General features: G+C 36.9%; 1 protein-coding gene across 1 annotated transcript; it reads right to left on the reverse strand.

The window, feature by feature from the left end:
- Positions 1-5,260: 5,260 nt before the first annotated feature.
- LOC138878091 (uncharacterized) lies at positions 5,261-5,935 on the reverse strand. Its single transcript, XM_070157747.1, has 2 exons — positions 5,562-5,935; positions 5,261-5,465 (listed from the first exon to the last, which is right to left on the reverse strand). The coding sequence occupies exons 1-2, from the start codon at positions 5,933-5,935 to the stop codon at positions 5,261-5,263; spliced, it is 579 nt and encodes a 192-aa protein (XP_070013848.1).
- Between the last annotated feature and the right edge of the window lie 14,016 nt (positions 5,936-19,951).

The raw sequence follows: 19,951 nt of genomic DNA on the forward strand, positions 1-19,951 counted from the left end.
TTAATTATAATGTACAATTTGGCAAAATACTTTACCACCCCTCCTAAAATTATCACGGATTATTTGTTACAATCTTAAATTATTCGTGGTCTTAATTACCCCTCAACTAGGCCTTTTAAGAGCCATTACCCCCTCCCCCGGGGCGCTGATGTGCAAATTATGTGGGTGCACTCACCTGCCACGTGGATTTTTCTGTATATGTGGCATTTTTTTTAAAAATAAAATATATTTTTACCTTTTTAAGTATGTTACTTTTTTTCATAAATTTTTTCGAATACAATTTATAATAAAATTTGGATAGAACTACATTATTTAGGCTAAATTTTTTTATTTGGCTAAAAAAAATAAAGTTTTAGTTAATCTTTTTATCGAATTTGACCTGAAAATAAAGATTTATTCAATTTGTAGACAATAAATTTGCGTCGAGAAAATAAAATCAAGACCGAAAATATCGCAACAATCGTAGTATTTAATTTCGAATATTTGAGTGTACAATCTCTATGAATCCTCTGATTCTTCTTTTCAATGGTAAATAAATTCAAGGGCTTTTGAACTTGATCTTGAATCTATGTTTGCTACTACGAACGATGATCTTGTTCTTGAGCTTGAGCTTGATTGCTTGGACTTGAACTTGATGTGGTCTTCGTTCTTGAGCTTGAACTTGATTTGTTCTTCGTTCTTGAGCTTGAACTTGATTTGTTCTTCGTTCTTGAGCTTGAACTTGATTTCTTGAAATTGAACTTGAAGCTTGAAACTTGTGGAGGAACTTGCAGCGTTTGATCCACGAGCTCTTTCTTGCTTCTTGTTATAACTTCTGGTGCTTTTTCTGAGTTATGAAGACCCCTATTTATAGTTGTGGAAGGGAAGAGTTGTGATAAGAACAAACTCTTTCCGACCAATCAAATTGAAGTATGACATGGCCACATTTGATTGGCCAGAACATGTCACTTGCACACGTGGCTCGATTTCATTGGCCTTTTAGCGTGATCGGACATGCCTTGCCATTTTGACACGTGGCATGGTCCTATTGGCTCTTTCGCTTGACTTGGCGCGCCACGTTATTTGACACGTGGCACCAAACTGGGCCTCTAGGAAGATGACATCTTGGGCTTAATGAAGTGGGCTCATCACTTTAGCCCAATTAAATGGGCTAGCCCAATGGATTAATACTTATTTATTCAATCTATATATATTGGACTTATATAATTAATCTAATTATATTAGCCCATATATTTATTTGGACCAATATATCTTGAATTTAAAATATAGTCCAAATTCTTTTATGAATTTAAAATTTAAATGCCTACAAATGCCTCCTACTTCAAGATTTGTCAAAATGTAGATTTGTTGAACACAAGACAAGGCTTGAAGTATTGGTACGCCATCATTTATTTTCCATCGGACAGTAGCATTTAAATTCCACGTAGCATCCCATGCATTTCTTGGTCCAAATACATTTTGTACCACTTATTTGGTGTAATCTCATATAATTGAAATTCTTAAATGGCCAAACCTTGGATGACCAATAACTTTTATAAGGATAAATAGGCAAAAAAATGCTAGCACTTCCTTGGAAATTGAAAAAAAAGATAGTTAGTTTCCATCTAAAATTCCAAATGATATAAAATCTAATTACACCAGATTCAACTACCCTTTCTTGTTTCCTACTTTAGTTGATTTTCCTTTATAAAAAAAGTAAAATAACGAAGATGGAAATTCAACGGAGTTGGTACTTGGTTGTGTATTTGGCCTATTAGAATGAATGGAAGGTTTCATTGTTGAGTAGCTAAACCGTCGGCGGCAGATTACAACTCAGAATTGCAATTCGATTTCAACTCGAATTGCAAATCGATTTCAACTCAAATTGCAATTTCTGCCGCCTCCTAACTGATCCCACATGGAGAATAGGCTAAAGCAAGCCATCTACGAAAATCTATATAAAGCCATATACTCGTGTTTATTGAGCATCAGTTCGCAGTCTTCGCAAGCCACTTGAGTCTAATTTCGTAAACTTGAAAGCATAATGTGAAGGTAATTTTTTCTTCTTTTCTTATGCTTTTCTTGTTTTTTTTTTTTTTTTTGTAGGTCAAGCGAGAAGGATGTGTTTTTGTTTAACAAGATGATCCACGCATGAAGAAGACAATCTTGGTGTGTGAGGGGATGGGTACTTATCCCTGCCCAAATATCGGACGGATTACTTTCATGGCCCGACTACCGAAGAGATTACTCTTAAAATGGCCCGATTCTTGGAGAGATTACTCTCAATGTGGCCCAATTCTTGGAGAAATTACTCTCAAAATGGCCCGATTCTTGGAGTGATTACTCTCAATGTGGCCCAATTCTTGGAGAGATGACTCTCAAAATGGCCCGATTTTTGGAGAGATTACTCTTAAAGTGGCCCGACTACCGGAGAGATTACTCTCAATGTGGCCAACTTAAGGTGTAAAGGGACTCATATGTCCACCTTAAGATTGGAAAGTTATGGTTCCTTTTAAGGACAAACCCGCAAAGAGGTCAACTTAAGGTGCAAAGGGACTCATATGTCCACCTTAAGATTGGAAAGTTATAGTTCCTTTTCAGGACAAACCCGCGAAGAGGCCAACTTAAGGTGCAAAGGGACTTATATGTCCACCTTAAGATTGGAAAGTTATAAAGCTTCAACTCGAAGATGACAACGACTTGAACACTTGGAAAACTTTGAAGATTTGGCGGACTTTGCAGACTTCAACTCGAAGATTCGGAAGGCTTAAACAATTCAACTTTAAGATCGGCGAATTTGAAAACTGAAACATGAAGACCGAAAGACTTGAAGACTTCAACTTGGGGGGCTTAAATATTTTAACTTTACGACCGACGAACTTGAAGACTTCAACTTTGAGACTTGGAGGGCCTAAATATTTCAACTTGAAGATCAGCGGATTTGAAGACTTCAACTTAAAGACCGGCGGAGTTGAAGACTTCAACTTGGGGACTTCAACTTGAATACACTTGAAGACTTCAACTTGGACACTTCGAGGGCTTAAATATTTCAGCTTCTCTTTTGCTTTACATTGTTCGACTTTTATCTTAGTCGCATAATTTTCAACTTTACGTGCTTGTAACAAATGATTCATATCTTGCCGTGGGAGAGTCCAAATAATGAACCGTTTGATGACTTCAATATCTAAAATATATCCAATACTCAGAATCAAAAACCTTCAGAATCGCGCCGGATAATATTTTGAAACCAACTTTAGATTTCACCATGTTAAAAATTTCAGATTTGCGCAGTCTCACCAAAAAAATTCATATATCGGTATGGAAGCCTCGAGATCGGAAGACGTCTTACTTGCCATAAATCGAAATTTAAGAGCCATATTCTCACAAATATCTTGGGGTTCAAATCTCACTGAATTTGAAACGTTGCGCCAAACAATCATTTCCTTATACTTGTGTTTCCTTTTGACGTCTCGCTTCTCTTCCCCTTTTTTTTAGGTAGAGGGCGAACTTGGAGACCAACAAACTTGAAGGTTTGGCGAACCTAAAGACATAGAGAATCCCTGGACTTCAATGCAAATACTTGACATCCTTCTAAAATCGGCCCATTGAAGATATCAATTTACCAAGGAGGGTTGCCCCTTTAAATCGAATGAGATCAAAGTTCAACAGGAGAATGGCATTTCAGCTTGATTTTGCATTCCTCCATACTTCACTAGAACAACAATTGGGGCAATATGTATCTTTTGAACTTATGCGACTGAACTTAGAATTAAACTCTAAGCTGCATACGTACCTTGGTGAAGAGGATCAAGTCATACCGTAGTTCAGACTGGGTAGATTTTTTTTTTTTTACATCCTAACTTTTTTGTAGGCTGCCTCTTTCTAGACTTTCAACCTAGCGGACTTTTTTTTTTACATCCTAACTTTTGCCTAGGCCGCCTCTTTTGAGATTTTCAACCTAGCGGACTTTTTTTTTTGGGCCGTACACAGTTTATACTCTTACGGGCTAGGAGTGTAGCAACATGCAATTTAGGCTCGTGCGTCAAGGAGCGTTGTAAATTCAAGGATAATACTTCTTCAAAAACTTGCCATTGATAGGGCCGATCCTCATACCATCTGCATCAACCAACTTGTAAGCCCCACTTGAATAAGCTTCTTGTACGACATATGGCCCATCCCATTTTGAAGTGAACTTCCCTACAGGTTTATGGGAAGTAATTATGGGTCATCGTACGGCAAGGACTTGATCTCCTACTTGAAAGGATCTTGGACGAACTCTTTTATTGAAGGTGCGAGACAATCGATCTTGATAACATTCAAGACTCTGTTGAGCTTCCAATCTCTTTTCTTCAAGAGCTTCCAACTCTGCTAATCGAAGTCGAGCATTTTCTTCATCAGTGATCCCTTCTTGAATAGCCAGTCATAACGAAGGTATTTGACGCTCAAGTGGCAAGACGGCTTTGACTCCATAAACGAGTGAATAAGGAGTCGTCTGTGTTGGCGTGCGATGAGTCGTTCTATATGCCCATAGAGCTTCTTCCATACGGTCATTCCAATCTTGTTTGGATTTGGAGACAACTTTCTTTAACAAGTTGCATAGAGTCTTGTTGAATGCCTCAGCTAGACCATTGGCGGCAACATTGTACATCGAAGAGTTATGTTGCTTGCAGCCAAAGAGATCACAAATCCTATTCATCAACCTATTATCAAATGGCTTTCCATTATCCGTTATTATGTAACGAGGAATGCCTAAGCGATAAATAATGTTTACTCGGATGAAACTTGCAACATTTTCCTTTTTACTTCCTTAAGAGCAACAGCTTCAGCCCATTTTGAGAAGTAGTCAGTTGCAGCCAAGATGTATAGGTGCCCACCAGAGGACTTTGGCAGTGGTCCAACAACATCCTATCCCCAAGCGTCAAATGGCCAGGATGTTAGGAGGTTGATGAATAAAATTCGCATTGAATTGACAAGCCTTGCATCTTCGAGCGTAGTCCAAGCAATCTTTTACCATCATTGGCCAATAATATCCCATCCTTTTTATATGAAAGTGGAGCTTTGGTCCGGACTGGTGTGACCCACATACCCCAGAATATGCCTCTTGCAAAGCTTGGAGAGCTTCTTCTTCTTCTAGGCATCGCAAGAGTACTCCCTCAAACGACCTTCTGTATAGAGTATCCTTATAGTAAAGGAAGCGAGGTGCACGACGACGGATTTCAGTCCTTCTCCTCAGATTTTCTGGAAGTATCTCATAGCATAAGTAGTCGATAATGGGTTGTCGCTATTCTTCTTTCTCAACTTCAGAAACAGCAACAAGATGCTTGAGTTCGTTATCTTCACCTTTGACCTCATTTGGCGGTGGTACTACCCATTTTTGGCAGACGGTAACTTGCGCTTGGTCAGGCAAGGCTAATGATGAAGCTAGAGAAGCTAGAGCATCAACCTTCTTATTTTCTTTCCTTGGTACATACTGAATAGTCACATCGCTGAGCCACCCCATCAACTTTTTTGCGTAATCATGATATGGGCGTAGTTCAGGCTTCTTGACCTCGTAACTACCCAAAAGCTGATTGACTACTAACTGGGAGTCACCAAAGACTTGCAATTGCAATTGTTTCATATCAACGACCATTTCAAGCCCAAGTATTAATGCTTGATATTCAGCAACATTGTTGGAACAGAGTTGTGTCAAGATGAAGGAGTAGGGCAAAACTTCACCTTGAGGAGTGACAAATACTACGCCAGCCCCGGCTCCCCCACGATGCGCAGCACCATCAAAGTACATCTTCCATGGAGGTTGAACTTCAACGACTATTGCGTCCTCATCAGGTAGTTCATCAGTTAGCTCCCGGTCATTAGGTATCGGATGATCTGCCAAGAAGTCTACCAATGCTTGTCCTTTTACAACCTTTTGAGGGATGTACAAAATATCGATTGTTGAAATTGGAGGTACCATCTCGCTAGTCAATCACTAAGAATAGGTTTTGACATCACGGACTTGATAGGATTTGCTTTAGAAACAAGACGGACAACATGAGCTTGAAAGTAGTGCTTCAACTTTTGAATTGAGAAGACTAGCGCCAGACACAACTTTTCAATTGGCGAATAGTTCAACTCGTTAGGTGTCATCATCCCGCTCAAGTAGTAAAGAGAGTTTTCTTTCCCCTCACTATTTTCTTGGGCCAACAGTGCTCCAACAGACCTTTCCTGCGCCGCAATGTATAGTATCAATGGCTTTCCTGGTATAGGAGTTGCTAAAACTGGAGGCTTCATCAAGTATGTTTTGATACTTTCGAAGGAATTGCTACAAGCTTGATCCCACTTGAAAGGAACACCTTTCTTTATGAGGTGACTAAATGGTTGGCACCTCCCAGCCAGGTTTGATATGAATCTTCTAAGGTATGCTAGCTTTCCTTGCAAACTTTTCAATTCATGGATATCTCGAGGCTCAGGCATTTTCAAAATAGCATCCACTTTGGATTGATCAATTTCGATCCCTCTATGTCGGACAATGAAACCAAGGAACTTTCCAGAATTAACTCCAAAGGCACATTTCAATAGATTCATCATAAGTTGGTACCTCCGGAACAATTCAACTACCATCCTCAAGTCTTTCATGTGGTCGCCCTTCTCTCTTGATTTCACCACCAAGTCGTCAACATAGCATTCGACATTCTTGGGGAGAAGATCGTCGAAAATATTCTGCATAGCCTTTTGGTAAGTAGCACCAGGATTCTTCAAGCCAAAAGGCATTACCTTGTAGCAATAAATACCCTTGGTGGTGCGAAACGTAGTAAGCTCTTCATCTTTTGGTGTCATGCGAATTTGGTTATAGCCCGACAAACCGTCCATGAAAGACATTGCCTCGTAACCAATAGTAGCATCGATCATCAGCTCTAGAATAGGAAGCGGGAATTCATATTTGGGACATGCATTATTGAGGTCCCTGAAGTCAACGCATACTCGAATTTGGCAATTCTTCTTCCTTACAGGGACAATACTTGAAACCCATGTTGGGTATTTAACTTCCCGAATAAATCCAGCTTCAATGAGTTTGTTAACTTTAGTTTCAATCAGGGGAACCAAGTCCGACCTAAAATGCCTTTGAGCTTGTTTAACAGGGCGAGCACCATTTTTGACTGCAAGGTGATGGACTGCTACTTTCGGGTCCAAGCCAGGCATTTCTTTGTAACTCCAAGCAAAGACATCCCTGAATTCTTTGAGTAACTCAATATAAGTGCTCTCTTTATCAGCTTCTAGTAAAGCAGGTGGATCTTGGTTCCTCATCGGTGCCAAGGTTAACTTCTTTTAAGGCATCAACTGTCGTCTTCACTCCTTCTTCAAGTTCAGGTGGAGCATCTTTCGCATCTTCATCTTCTTGAGGGTCCCCATCATTGAAGGATATGTGATAACATGGAGAAACATCCTCCAATTCCGCATTATCTCCCATTGAAGACGAAGCACTATTCTCGCCTTGTACAGTGACATGATACGAAGAACCTACACTTTCTTCATCTTCGTCACGTTCCCTAGTGTAGACCACAGTGTATGGCTTTACCTTCAGTACTTCTTCACATGAAACCACCAGTTTTGTTTGTCACCTCATTCTGGAAGGAACCAAACTTTGGAAATCCTTAGAGATCTCCTGAATTTTGGGTGAAGCGGGTGTTCTTGTATTTCGATGATTTCTCTGGAACTTATTCCCCTTATTTAATGGACCCAATCTCTCAAATACAGAAGTTCTCACAGTTGATTTTCCAAGCCGATCAAAGACAAAAGGCTTGTTAGAAGCGGCAGATTCGACTTCTACACTGATATAATTGCTACTCGCCCTTCTTATTGAGATGCGCACTGGTGACGGTTGCTTGTATCCCAGACCTTCACGTGGTTGCCTCGTTGCAGCTTCTGATGGGAGCTTCCCTAACTTTGACGACTCATTGGAATTGTATCCAACTTTTGCAAATAGCTTGTAAGCGTTAGGATCGAAACCTTCATCTGTTTGCTTTGTAGGGAGTGCCACATTCTGCAAACGATTTTGGGCTACAAACCCTGCAAGCGGCTTTGAGGACAACTTTACTGCCTCAATGCGTTTTACCGGAAGAGTTAACTCCCTTAGAGTCTTGGTTTGGAGATTATGTGATCCGCCCTCATCTTTCTTCCTTTTAGGGACATATTGGAGCGCGAGACTTACTTTCTTTCCATAAGACGCAATACCCCCTTTATGAGATTTATTCACATTGGCGGGTACCTCCTCAGTAACAGTTTTGGCTTTACCAATAGTCACATCAGCTCTTTTAGTTATGGGTTCGTCATTCTTGCTTTTCGTACCATCATCAACTTTCAGCTCCTTCACAATGCGGTTCTTCAAATAGAACTTTGCATCGGCAAAGTGTGACTCAGCCTCGGTGAATGACTCATCATCAGCAACTACCGTCTTCTTGACTTTACCCTCGTAGTATTTTAAACATTGATGGTAGGTAGATGGAACTACTTTATTCTCATGTATCCAAGGCCTCCCAAGCAAAACATTGTATGAAGTCTTCGCGTCGATCACATGCAGCCATGCACTTGATTGCATATCTTCAATAGTGATTCCCAGCCTGATCGCGCCTATGGCTCTTAACCCCCCTTTGTTGAATCCTTGGATTATCACACGACTGTCTGAGAGTTCGTTCATGGGAATACCAAGTTCTTTCACAGTGTGGATTGGCAAAATGTTCACTGAGGATCCTCCATCAACCAAAATCCGATTTACCCTTTCATCGCGCATATAGCCAACCATGTACAATGGGCGGTTATGAGGAGTGTCACCTAGCAAAAGATCATCATTTGTGAACGTGACCTTTTCCTCACAAGCATTAACTTCTTGAGGAGTGGACTCGATGGGATTTTCCGAAGATGGTGCCAATGGTAGGTCATCACTCTTTTCTTCCCCTTTGTCAGTATGGCAACAAGAGGTATCAATGCCCTCATGGGAAATCTTCGTGCGGAACCAACTTGGTAAAAACTCCTCCAAGGTCACTGGATTTCATGGCTTTTGAGAATGGTGCATCTCCACTTTTGCTTTCTTCAAATGCCAAACTGGATTCTTTTTCGTTGGTCTTTTTACCATCATCTTCCTTGTTGGTTGTTCTATTGATTCTTTTCGTGGGCTCCTTTTGTGGTGCCTATGACGAGTCACCAATGTCCAACCTTCATCGTCATCAGGTTGATTGACTTCAGCTTTGTCGCTCTCCAGTAATTCTTCATCTTTACTTTCTTTAAAACCACATAAGTCATCCGGACTGAATGAGCCAAAAGTGATAGAGACTTGGTTTGCGCTTGCTTTCTCATCTTCAAGCACGATCTTCTTTTCGCGAACCAAATCCATGACTTTATCCTTGAAAACAAAGCACTTCTCCGGAGGGTGGCTTACAAGTCGGTGATATTTGCAGTAGTTCGGGTCATTTGTTTTCCCAGCTTCATTTGTTCGCTTCATCTCCGGAAGCTCAATGAGATTTAACTCGAGGAGTTCTTCGAAAATGGCTGGCACATCAGAATCCAGGAATGGGTACTCTTTTTCCTGCATTTCTTTTAGAGTCAACTTTCCACTTGGCTTGTCTTGAAAAGTAGTGGATTTCATACTCTGCTTCTTGCTCACCTTCGTTGTGAACTTCATAGGTGACGTATTAACATTCATAGCTTCTTTGCTTTCAAACTTGGGTACGAACTTGACCCACTTCCTGATTTCTTGCTTGTCATTCACTTTGCGAGGTTCATAGATGGGTAGCCTTTCATTTCCATCGGAGGTCATGCTCAATTCCATGTCATGGGCACGAGTTGCAAGTTCTTCAAATGTGCTAGGCTTGATACCTTGCAATATGTAGCGCAATCCCCAATGCATGCCTTGGATGCACATCTCTATGCCTGAAGCTTCACTAAGCCTATCTTTGCAGTTGAGGCTTGCATTCCTCCAACGATTGATAAAGTTGATAACTGGTTCCCCCTTTCGTTGGCGAGTATTTATAAGCTCTATCATACTCACCGTGCGTCTTGTGCTATAAAAGCGATTGAGGAACTCTTGCTCTAGTTGATCCCAACTATCGATAGATCCAGCCTTGAGGTCCATGTACCAGTCAAAAGCATTTCCTTTTAGCGAGCGGACAAACTGCTTGATGAGGTAATCTCCATAAGTCCCAGCATTGTTGCACGTCTCCACGAAGTGCGCAATATGTTGCTTTGGGTTACCTTTACCATCAAACTGTTGAAATTTCGGAGGTTGATAGCCAGCAGGCATCTTCAACATATCGACCCTTGCAGTGTACGGCTTTGCATATGTAAGGGAGGATTTGGCAGCAACTTCATATTTGTTCTTAATGGTTCCGTCGATGAACTCCTTCAGTTGATCGATTGGAATCATCCCTTCAGATGAGACAGGGATAGCCTTAGTGGATGTTGCTTGTCTTGGGGGAGAGTCACTCTCTAGAACTTCTAGGAGCTTGCCGGGTGCATGGGTAGATTCTTCTTCCATCAAGATTCTCACCCTGTCTGTTAGCTTGTCAATTCTAGCCTCTTGATTTTGCATGCATTTGGTCAAGCCAGCGATTGCTTCCGTCAAGTTTTCCAACTGCTCCTCCATAGATGAAGTGTTTATCACCATGGCTTGCATGATTGTCGTGGATGATGGAGAGTAGCATGGATTTTCACACAGATTGATCCTTGACTGGCTCACGCTATGTGGTGTAAGTGGGGAGGATCCATCGCTTGAAGCATCATCATCTTCCTTCACAGCAGAGTGCTTGGAGCCGTAGAGGTCAAGCAGAGCAAGAGTTTTCTTGATCTTTTCAGGAACATCGCTTCCTCCTTCAGATGCGTTTGTGGAAGATCTTGCTTCTTTTGAGGATGAAGATCCGAAAATAGGGGTTTATGTGGACGACACTTGGGGTGCTTGTTGTCCTAAAGAGCTTGCTTTGCTCCTCGTAACTGGTCCAAAGCTTTCAAAGGTGACATCGAAGATGCTTTCCACATCATAGAACCTGAAGTTAGTAGCCTTGGTGGGTGTTGATTTTCTTCGAAGCCATTTCAATGTTCTTGAACTTTGGTGATTGAAAAGTTGAGATGATAGGTAGAGATTGTCCTACTGGGCGTGCTAGAATTTGTAGACAATAAATTTGTGTCGAGAAAATAAAATCAAGACCGAAAATATCGCAATAATCGTAGTATTTAATTTCGAATATTTGAGTGTACAATCTCTATGAATCCTCTAATTCTTATTTTCAATGGTAAATAAATTCAAGGGCCTTTGAACTTGATCTTGAATCTATGTTTGTTGCTACAAACGATGATCTTGTTCTTGAGCTTGAGCTTGATTGCTTGGACTTGAACTTGATTTGGTCTTCGTTCTTGATCTTGAACTTGATTTGTTTTTCGTTCTTGAGCTTGAACTTGATTTGTTCTTCGTTCTTGAGCTTGAACTTGATTTCTTGAAACTTGTGGAGGAATTTGCAGTATTTGATCCACGAGCTCTTTCTTGCTTCTTGTTATAACTTCTGGTGTCTTTTCTGAGTTATGAAGACCCCTATTTATAGTTGTGGAAGGGAAGAGTTGTGATAAGAAGAAACTCTTTATGACCAATCAAATTGAAGTATGACATGGCCACATTTGATTGGCCAGAACATGTCACTTGCACACGTGGCGCGATTTCATTGGCCTTTTAGCGTGACCGGACATGCCTTGCCATTTTGACACATGGCATGGTCCTATTGGCTCTTTCGCTTGACTTGGCGCGCCACGTCATTTGACACGTGGCACCAAACTGGGCCTCTAGGAAGATGACATCTTGGGCTTAATGAAGTGGGCTCATCATTTTAGCCCAATTAAATGGGCTAGCCCAATGGATTAAGACTTATTTATTCAATCTATATATATTGGACTTATATAATTAATCTAATTATATTAGCCCATATATTTATTTGGACCAATATATCTTGAATTTAAAATATAGTCCAAATTCTTTTATGGATTTAAAATTTATATGCATACACAATTGAAATAAATAGTCAAGGCATCTAAAAAATTATAAAAATACATGGTTTAAAATTAATTATTTTGGCTATAATTTTTTATATAACTCTAAATTATGGTTCCCTAAATATATATATATATATTTATACATATTTTACCTAAAATAAATAAAAATACACAGTTGAAATAAATAGTCATTCTATCAAAAGAAGAAATAAAAAGAGTGTACAATTGGAAAAAAAATAACTTACTCTATAGATACATTTTTAGAGCAATAAAAAAAGGGCAGCTGTTACACCCCATAAGTTTAACGATCTTGATACCGTTATACATATAGTTGATATGGTATTTTGAGTCGAACATTTTTGTAAAAAAAATGATTTGAAATATTAGATGTGATTATGTTCTTGAATTTTCATGTGTCCTATAATTTTATCATCTGCTCATGAGCCTCAGAAGAATACGTAAGTTGAAAAAAGTTTACTTCATGATATTACTCAAAGGCATAATGGTCTTATGACATTCCAAAAGATTTTATTGACGTAATTTTCATGCATTGCATTTATTTATACATGTACATTGACCCATGACCAGATGACGTTATATATACACACACACACACACACACACACATATATATATATATATATATATATATATATATATATATATGTATATGTATATATATATACACATACATATATATGGATATGGGATATTGGAAAAGCTTACGGCGTTATATACGCATTACCACCTGATCAACTCGTATACGTGATGATTTTGCCCATAGTGGCCGAGATGATATGATGGAATGCTCTAAGAGGCTTGATGATGTTATGAACACATGTACCTATGCATGACATGACATTCATACGCATATGCATGACATTATAAATATTTCATGATTTACAGAGCTATCCAGACTTACAGGTTGAGTCCTTTACTCCTTGTTTCTTCCATGTTCTTTATATACTGATTACATGCCTTACATACTCAGTACATTATTCGTACTGACGTCCTTTTGTTGGGGACGATGCATATGTCTGCAGGTATAGACAATCAATTTGACGAGCCCTCATAGTAGACGAGATTGGCATTCAGCGAAGGATCGGTAAGACTTCACCTTATTCGGAGTGTAGTCGAATTTATGAGTCATCGTGTCATTGTTTTACTACCGACTTATGGGTAGGCCGGTACCCTGTCCCATTTTATGTCAAATAATCTTAGAGCCTTTGTAGACATAGGTTTATTATGTACAGTATGTCAGAGGCCTTGACAACCCATATGTATTCATGTTTTATGAACGAAGGTTCATTGATATAACATTTGCCTACTTACAATTGTACGTTACCAGTTGTGGCCATGTTGGCCCATGATAGTTACAAAAGGAATGAATAAGTTACAGAGTGGTTCACTCGGGCCAGTGCGACACCGGTTGCTAGCCACGCTTCCCAAGGTTAGGGATTGACAACAGCCCGGTGCACTAAGCTCCCAATATGCGCGAGATCCGGGGAAGGGCCGGACCACAAAGGTCTATCGTACGCAGGCTTACCCTGCATTTCTATAGTAAGTATTTTTTAGAGCAATAAGTATGTTGGGAAAATGTAAGTACCCCCTGACCTATAGCCGGATTCTCAACTACACACTCTACCTTTGCGGGGTTTTTATTACCCCTTAAATTATTTTAAAGTGAAATTATTTGCACCCATAAACGCTGACGTGACAGAATGTGTGTATTTCACTCTCTCAAGAAGAGTGAGAAGCAAGAAAAAACTATTTTCAGATTTTCTTTTTTACCATTTTTTCTTACTTTTTTATTTCATTTTCCTTTTTCTTTGTTTTTTTCTTTTACTTCTTTTTTTGTTTTTTCTCTAATTCCGGCGGATATTCATTCACCGACGATTTTGTCTAACGATTTTTCTTCCATTTATTCTATTTTTCCCTCTTTCTATCATTTTCACACACAAATTAAACTCTCAAAAAGATATATTCATAAGCAAAGCAAAATATACTAAGATTTGGGGGGGGGGGGAATTTATCATCGGAAAACCTTCCAACGCCGGAAAAAATTAAAGTATTGAAATTTTAACTGAAAAAAATTTTCTTTTAACCTAGCAGATACATCTATACTTCACACACAAACCTAAAGCAAATTAAAAGGAATATATTGAGAACATATTACTTTAAAGTGAAAATTATGATTCAACTATTATCAAAGCATTACTTTGACGGGAATTGTTTTGTGCGAATCTGCTACTGTTTAGGTTAGAGGAAGTTATCGGAACACCATTATTCCCCCTACTAATAAAAAGAGTAAGAAAAGAGAAAATAAAGAAAAATAAAAGAAATGAAAGGAATAGTATAAACAAAAGAAAAAAAACAAAATAAAAAAAAAAGATAAAACGCTTGCCGACAAACTTATCAGATAAACAAACGGAAAATAGATGGTGACAGAGGGAAGAAAAATAGTCGAAATCGTCGGACAAATGACTCCAAGAACGAAACGAAGAAGAAAGGAACGAGGAAAAGAAAGAAAATTAAAAAGAAAAATAAATAAATTGAAATTTACTCTGGGCAGGCTCGTATTTTTCACAGACTTGATACAAACCTGGTTATGATCTTTTAAGGAGAAATATATTCCATTTTAAAATAGTTCAGCGGGGTAATAGAACTCCAAAAAGAAAAAGTGTGTAATTCGAACTTCGGTCATAGGTTAGGGGGTACTTATGCATTTTCCCTAAGTATGTTAGAAATAATAAGGAAAAATGCATAAGTATCCCCCAACTTATACACAGATTTCCAACTACACACTTTTTCTTTGCGGGAATCCTATTACCCCCCCTAAACTTATTTTAAATGGAATTATTTGCACCCTAAAACTAGATAACCAAACACTTGGCAAGTGGTGAGCTACACGCGCCCCCAGATATATTTTTAATACTTTTTTTATTCTTTCTTCTTTTTCTTATAGTTTTTTCTTATTTCTTATTATTCTCATTATTTTTTGGTTATTTCATTCTTTCTTTTTATTTTCCACTGCGGTGGCATAAAATCGTGGTCGTAGGAATTTCACAACACCATTTTTTTTGGCGAATTTTTTTTTTCCGGCAACAGATTTTTATCCATATATAAATTTTTCTTGAAAGTGTAATTTATGGGTGGGGGAAGAGCAAAAGAAATAAAAGCTGAGAAAACTTTTTCCAGTTAAAATTTAAATACATCATTTTTTCCGGCGTGGGAAGGTTTTCTGATGATGAATTTCCCCCCCAAATCTGAGTGTATTTTGCTTTGCTTATGATTAGAACTTTTTGAGAGTTTAATTTGTGTGTGAAAAGAAAAAATGGAAGAAAAACGATTAGACAAAGTCGTCGGTGAATGAATATCCGCCAGAATTAAAGAAAATACGAAAAAAGTAAAAGAAAAAAGACAAAGAAAAAGGAAAAGGGAAAAAAAAGTTAGAAAAAATGGTAAAAAAGAATAAAAAATAATCTGAAATTTTTTTTTTCTTGCTTCTCACTCTGTGAAACACACACTCCGCCACGTCAGCATTAAGGGTGCAAATAATTCCATTTAAAATAAGTTTAGGGAGGGTAATAGGATTCCCTCAAATAAAAAGTGTGTAGTTAGAAATCCGAGTATAGGTTAGGGGGTACTTATGCATTTTCCCAAATAATAAGTTATTTCTTGCAATTGTTCACTCTTTTTATTTCTTCTTTTGATGCAATGACTATTTATTTCAATTGTGTATTTTTACTTTTTCAATATGTAAAAAGTATATTTTTAGAGCACCATAATTTAGAGCTATATAAAAAATTATAGCCAAAATAATTAACTTCAAACTATGTATTTTTATAACTTTTTAGATGCCTTGACTATTTATTTCAATTGTATAAATCTTTATTTTTAGGTCAAATTCAAAAAAAGATTAATTAAACTTTATTATTTTTAGCCAAATAAATTTTTTTAACCTAAATAATGTAGTTATATCCAAGTTTTATTATAAATTGTATTCGAAAAAAATTATCTAAAAAAGTAACATACTTAAAAAGGTAAAAATATATTTATTTTTCAAAAAAATGCCACATAGACAGAAAAATCCACGTGGCAGGCGAGTGCACCCAAACAATTTGCCACATCAGCGTTCAGGGGTTAATGACTCTCAAAAGGCCTAGTTGAGTGGATTAACTAAAATCACAAATAGTTTAAGGCTGTAACTAATAATTCGTGACAAGTTTAGGGAGGTGATAAGATATTTTGCCTAATTTTTTTCTTGGTAACAATATAAATATTACCATTAACAACAAAAAAACTAATACACCTACAGAGCACCTCAAATTCTATAGCCACCTTAATTAAAGGGTACTATTAAATATAGGCCTCCAACAGAGCTAAGCTATACAAGAATTTTATGAAGTAATTCATGACAGCAACGTGATAAATAATAATTATACTTTTTAATCTCTTCCCCCTCTTATAATTAATATCAACAGAATTATAGCATTTTTAACATATATTGTATTACTTAGCATGAGATACACGTGCAACGCATACAACAACAACAACCCAGTATAATCCTGTTTCCAAATAGACCCTCGGCATCCTTCCCTCCAAGAACTTCCTACCTTGCTCTTGGGTAGACTCGAACTCACAAAACCTCTTGGTTGGAAGTGGAGGTTGCTTACCATCAGAACAACCCCTCTTGGTTGGAAGTGGAGGTTGCGTGCAACGCATGTATCCGAGAATTAGTCGTCATTCAAACGCTTAAACTAGAAAGAGTTTACAAAATATTTTTTTGAGTTTAGTTTTAATCTTAAAACCCAATAACATTTAGTTAGGTTCGGTAGCTTTTTTCCCTCCTATACAATATTTGAAACTTATTTATTAAAATTGTTTAAATTTTATATATTACCCGCCCTAAATAATTTTTTTCTTACAATTTATATACAATCCATTATTAGTACCTTAAATCGAGGGATTCAATTACACATTTTTTTCTTTTTTCTCTCCTTTCCTCTTTCCTTATTTTCTAACCAACCAGTGATTGACCGTAACTTTGGTACTAATTTCCATACCAAAATTCAACCAAATTGTTCCGATCAAACCCCACATTCTGATATCTAAACAACAATTAATCTAAATACCCAATAAAAATAGCATATCCCTAGCTACGTAATGCACATATTTACAGTGTATTACACAAATCTAGGATTAGATTGCACAAATAAAATATAAACTAATATAAGAGAAAGGTGATAATAAAAGATTTTTTTTACCATATTACTGGAGAATAATGATGCGCAGTTAATATGTATATACAATATAAAGCTTATACAATAATCTGGGTGGAATGTATAGGTAATTTTATGTATTTACATACTGTATTTTTATAAAAACTAGTCAATCTATTCGCGCTTTGCGCGATTATAAAAAATAATAGTAGATCAAAATTAATTTTGTGTAAATTTAGTTGGGATGAAAGAGAAAAGAATACAAAGATTGAAATTTAATTTGGTCAAACAGGTCCAACTTGTTTAAATAGATGCAAAAGTTATTACATAGACATCCGTTGGTGCAATTTTCTAACTTCAAGTCTTCAAGCACCACCCATGTTACAAGATGGGTTCCATAAATGGACTAACCTATATATGTAAAGCTGATTTGTGGTTCTTGTCAATTTAGCTCTTTTGTTTTTTTAAAAATGAAAAGAAGTATTGAAGAAAATTTGTGTTACTATTACTTTAAAAATAAATCTCTTAATCTGATATATATTTTGTATATGCTTATTTAAACTTGATTGAGATCCTTTCACCCTAATCAATGGAATGAAACTTTTTTGGTAGGAGCATTTACTTCCCTTAGTGGGGTTACTTGGTGTGAATCAGAATTAAGAGGCCATCGACTATGAATATGAATATGATTAAATAAAATAAAAACGAATAAATAAATTTGTACCGTCAGTGACAATCACAACAATTGGCAAGATTTAAAGGCTGAATTGCCCCCTTTCTGTATCTTCGTTGCTATTCGTAGATTTGAAACTTTGCTACCAAATAGGATGCTAATGAAACTCGTGAATGAATTATACACGACATCTTATATCAGAATTCTCTAAAAGGCAAACATACCGCTAAAATTTTTGAAGAGTAGAAATTTTGTAAAATTACGATTTATATGGTCGTTGTTGATCGTAAGTTATGAAAGTGGGAAGGTGACACTGAAATTGAAAGCAGGTTAGAGAGTTACAATAATTCCAGGTATATTTGAAACAAATGAGCAAAACTATGACCAATAATTAATAAATTTACGCTCGAAAGTAATATGTCCTCGTGCATAGCCAATGCCTCTATCAGAAGCAAATATAAATGCAATAAACTTCCTGCCGTCGTTTGTCTTCAAAAAGCAGAGGGACGACAATTGAAAAACTCTGAGAAAACACAATCCTCAATGAATCCTCCTTCCACCATTCCTAACACATAAATTAGCTATTTTAGATAACAAAACACAATCAGATTCAACTATCATGTAACTCACGAGTCACGAACTCGACATTTTTACTTGGATATTGTATGAAGCACTTCGAAATATGAGAAAAATGGATTCAATTTAAGGGAAGAGATAGATAACTGATAGGTTAGAAGAGGAGAAGATTAGTAACAGAAAACTCACATTCATTGTATCATTACGATATATTAAGTTTTGTTGAACAATGGGAATTATTGATACATTTAAGCGGAAGAAAAAAAAGGAAAGAAGATACCAAAAAAATGGAAAAAAGGAGGTAAAAGATAAATAACAATGCTGGTTTAGGAGAGGTGCCACCTCACTATTTTAGTGCCCAACTTTATATAGATTGATGGAGGAGCGAGAAAGAGGAGCGAGAAAAGTTTTGTGAATTCACTTCATGATTTTAGGAATTTTCTCGCCGTTTCTGTATTTGCAGATAACGGACGACTAACTCACATTTTCCGGCTAATTTATCTTCAGAGTTTAAATGCTTGATTAACATCTTCTCGAGAGTTAAGTCATTTAATTTTTACTAAGTTTTACGCACTGGACAATCTGTCATCTGAATATTCGCTGATTATTCTTTCTTTTCTTCACGTTTCCGTTGGTATAAGGTTACATGAGTTTGAAAATCCAGTAAAGAGGTAATTTGTACTTCCTTCTCTTGATTTATTCATGTAATTAAAATGTTCTTATTTTGAAGCGTGTATTTTTTGTTTGATTTACAGTATACAGTTTATTTATAATGTATCTACAACTTTCATGCATCATTCTTATCCACCTAAATACAACTACAACATCATACAACTTAAATACAAATTTTATACAATATGTCTTTTCTCTGTATTTTGTATACGATGTGTATATATTTTGTATATGGTGTGTTCTTTCCTTCTGAAATTTCAATCAAAACTTCCTCTCTTAAAACAACTTTGATACATATCAACAACTTTACGTAAAAATAAAGTATTTATAACTTAATTAACTTCATATAATGATTCATACATTATACAACTATTTTTCAACTTTCATACAAATCAAATAAAAATATATATAATTACAATAGAGTACAACATAAATACAACTTTAATATAATTTCGTAACTATATTGTATGCCATGTGTTCTTCTTCTTTTCCGAGTTTCATTCTGAAATTCAACCAAAATCAAGTCTAATCTTTACCAAACACCCTCAAAATTGAGATATAAACCCCTAAAAATATTCTCAATTGTTTGCAACAACACCCAATCCAAAAAAACAATAATTTTTCAAAACCCAAATTTGAATTCAATGCTTTGAAACTTTTTAATGGCTGTCAATGGTGGAAAATCAAACACCTTCATAATTTATTGATTGACAATTTCAGTTCGAACACCCAGCTGGAGAAAGAACAGAGGACGATAGAAAGAGAGAGAGAGAGACGAAGAGAGTGAAAGAGAGACGGGGAGAGAGACGAAGAGAGAGAG

This window comes from Nicotiana sylvestris, chromosome 9 (genome assembly GCF_000393655.2).
Source record: "Nicotiana sylvestris chromosome 9, ASM39365v2, whole genome shotgun sequence".
Taxonomy (NCBI): Eukaryota; Viridiplantae; Streptophyta; class Magnoliopsida; order Solanales; family Solanaceae; genus Nicotiana; species Nicotiana sylvestris.

What these genes read in the sequence shown, in the direction of transcription:
- LOC138878091 (XM_070157747.1), bottom strand. Translation starts at nt 5,935, where the DNA reads ATGGTACCTCCAATTTCAACAATCGATATTTTGTACATCCCTCAAAAG. An exon ending in CAAGTCTTTGGTGACTCCCA is followed by an intron (nt 5,466 to 5,561) that starts GTTAGTAGTCAA and finishes GGGGTGGCTCAG; the next exon opens with CGATGTGACTATTCAGTATG.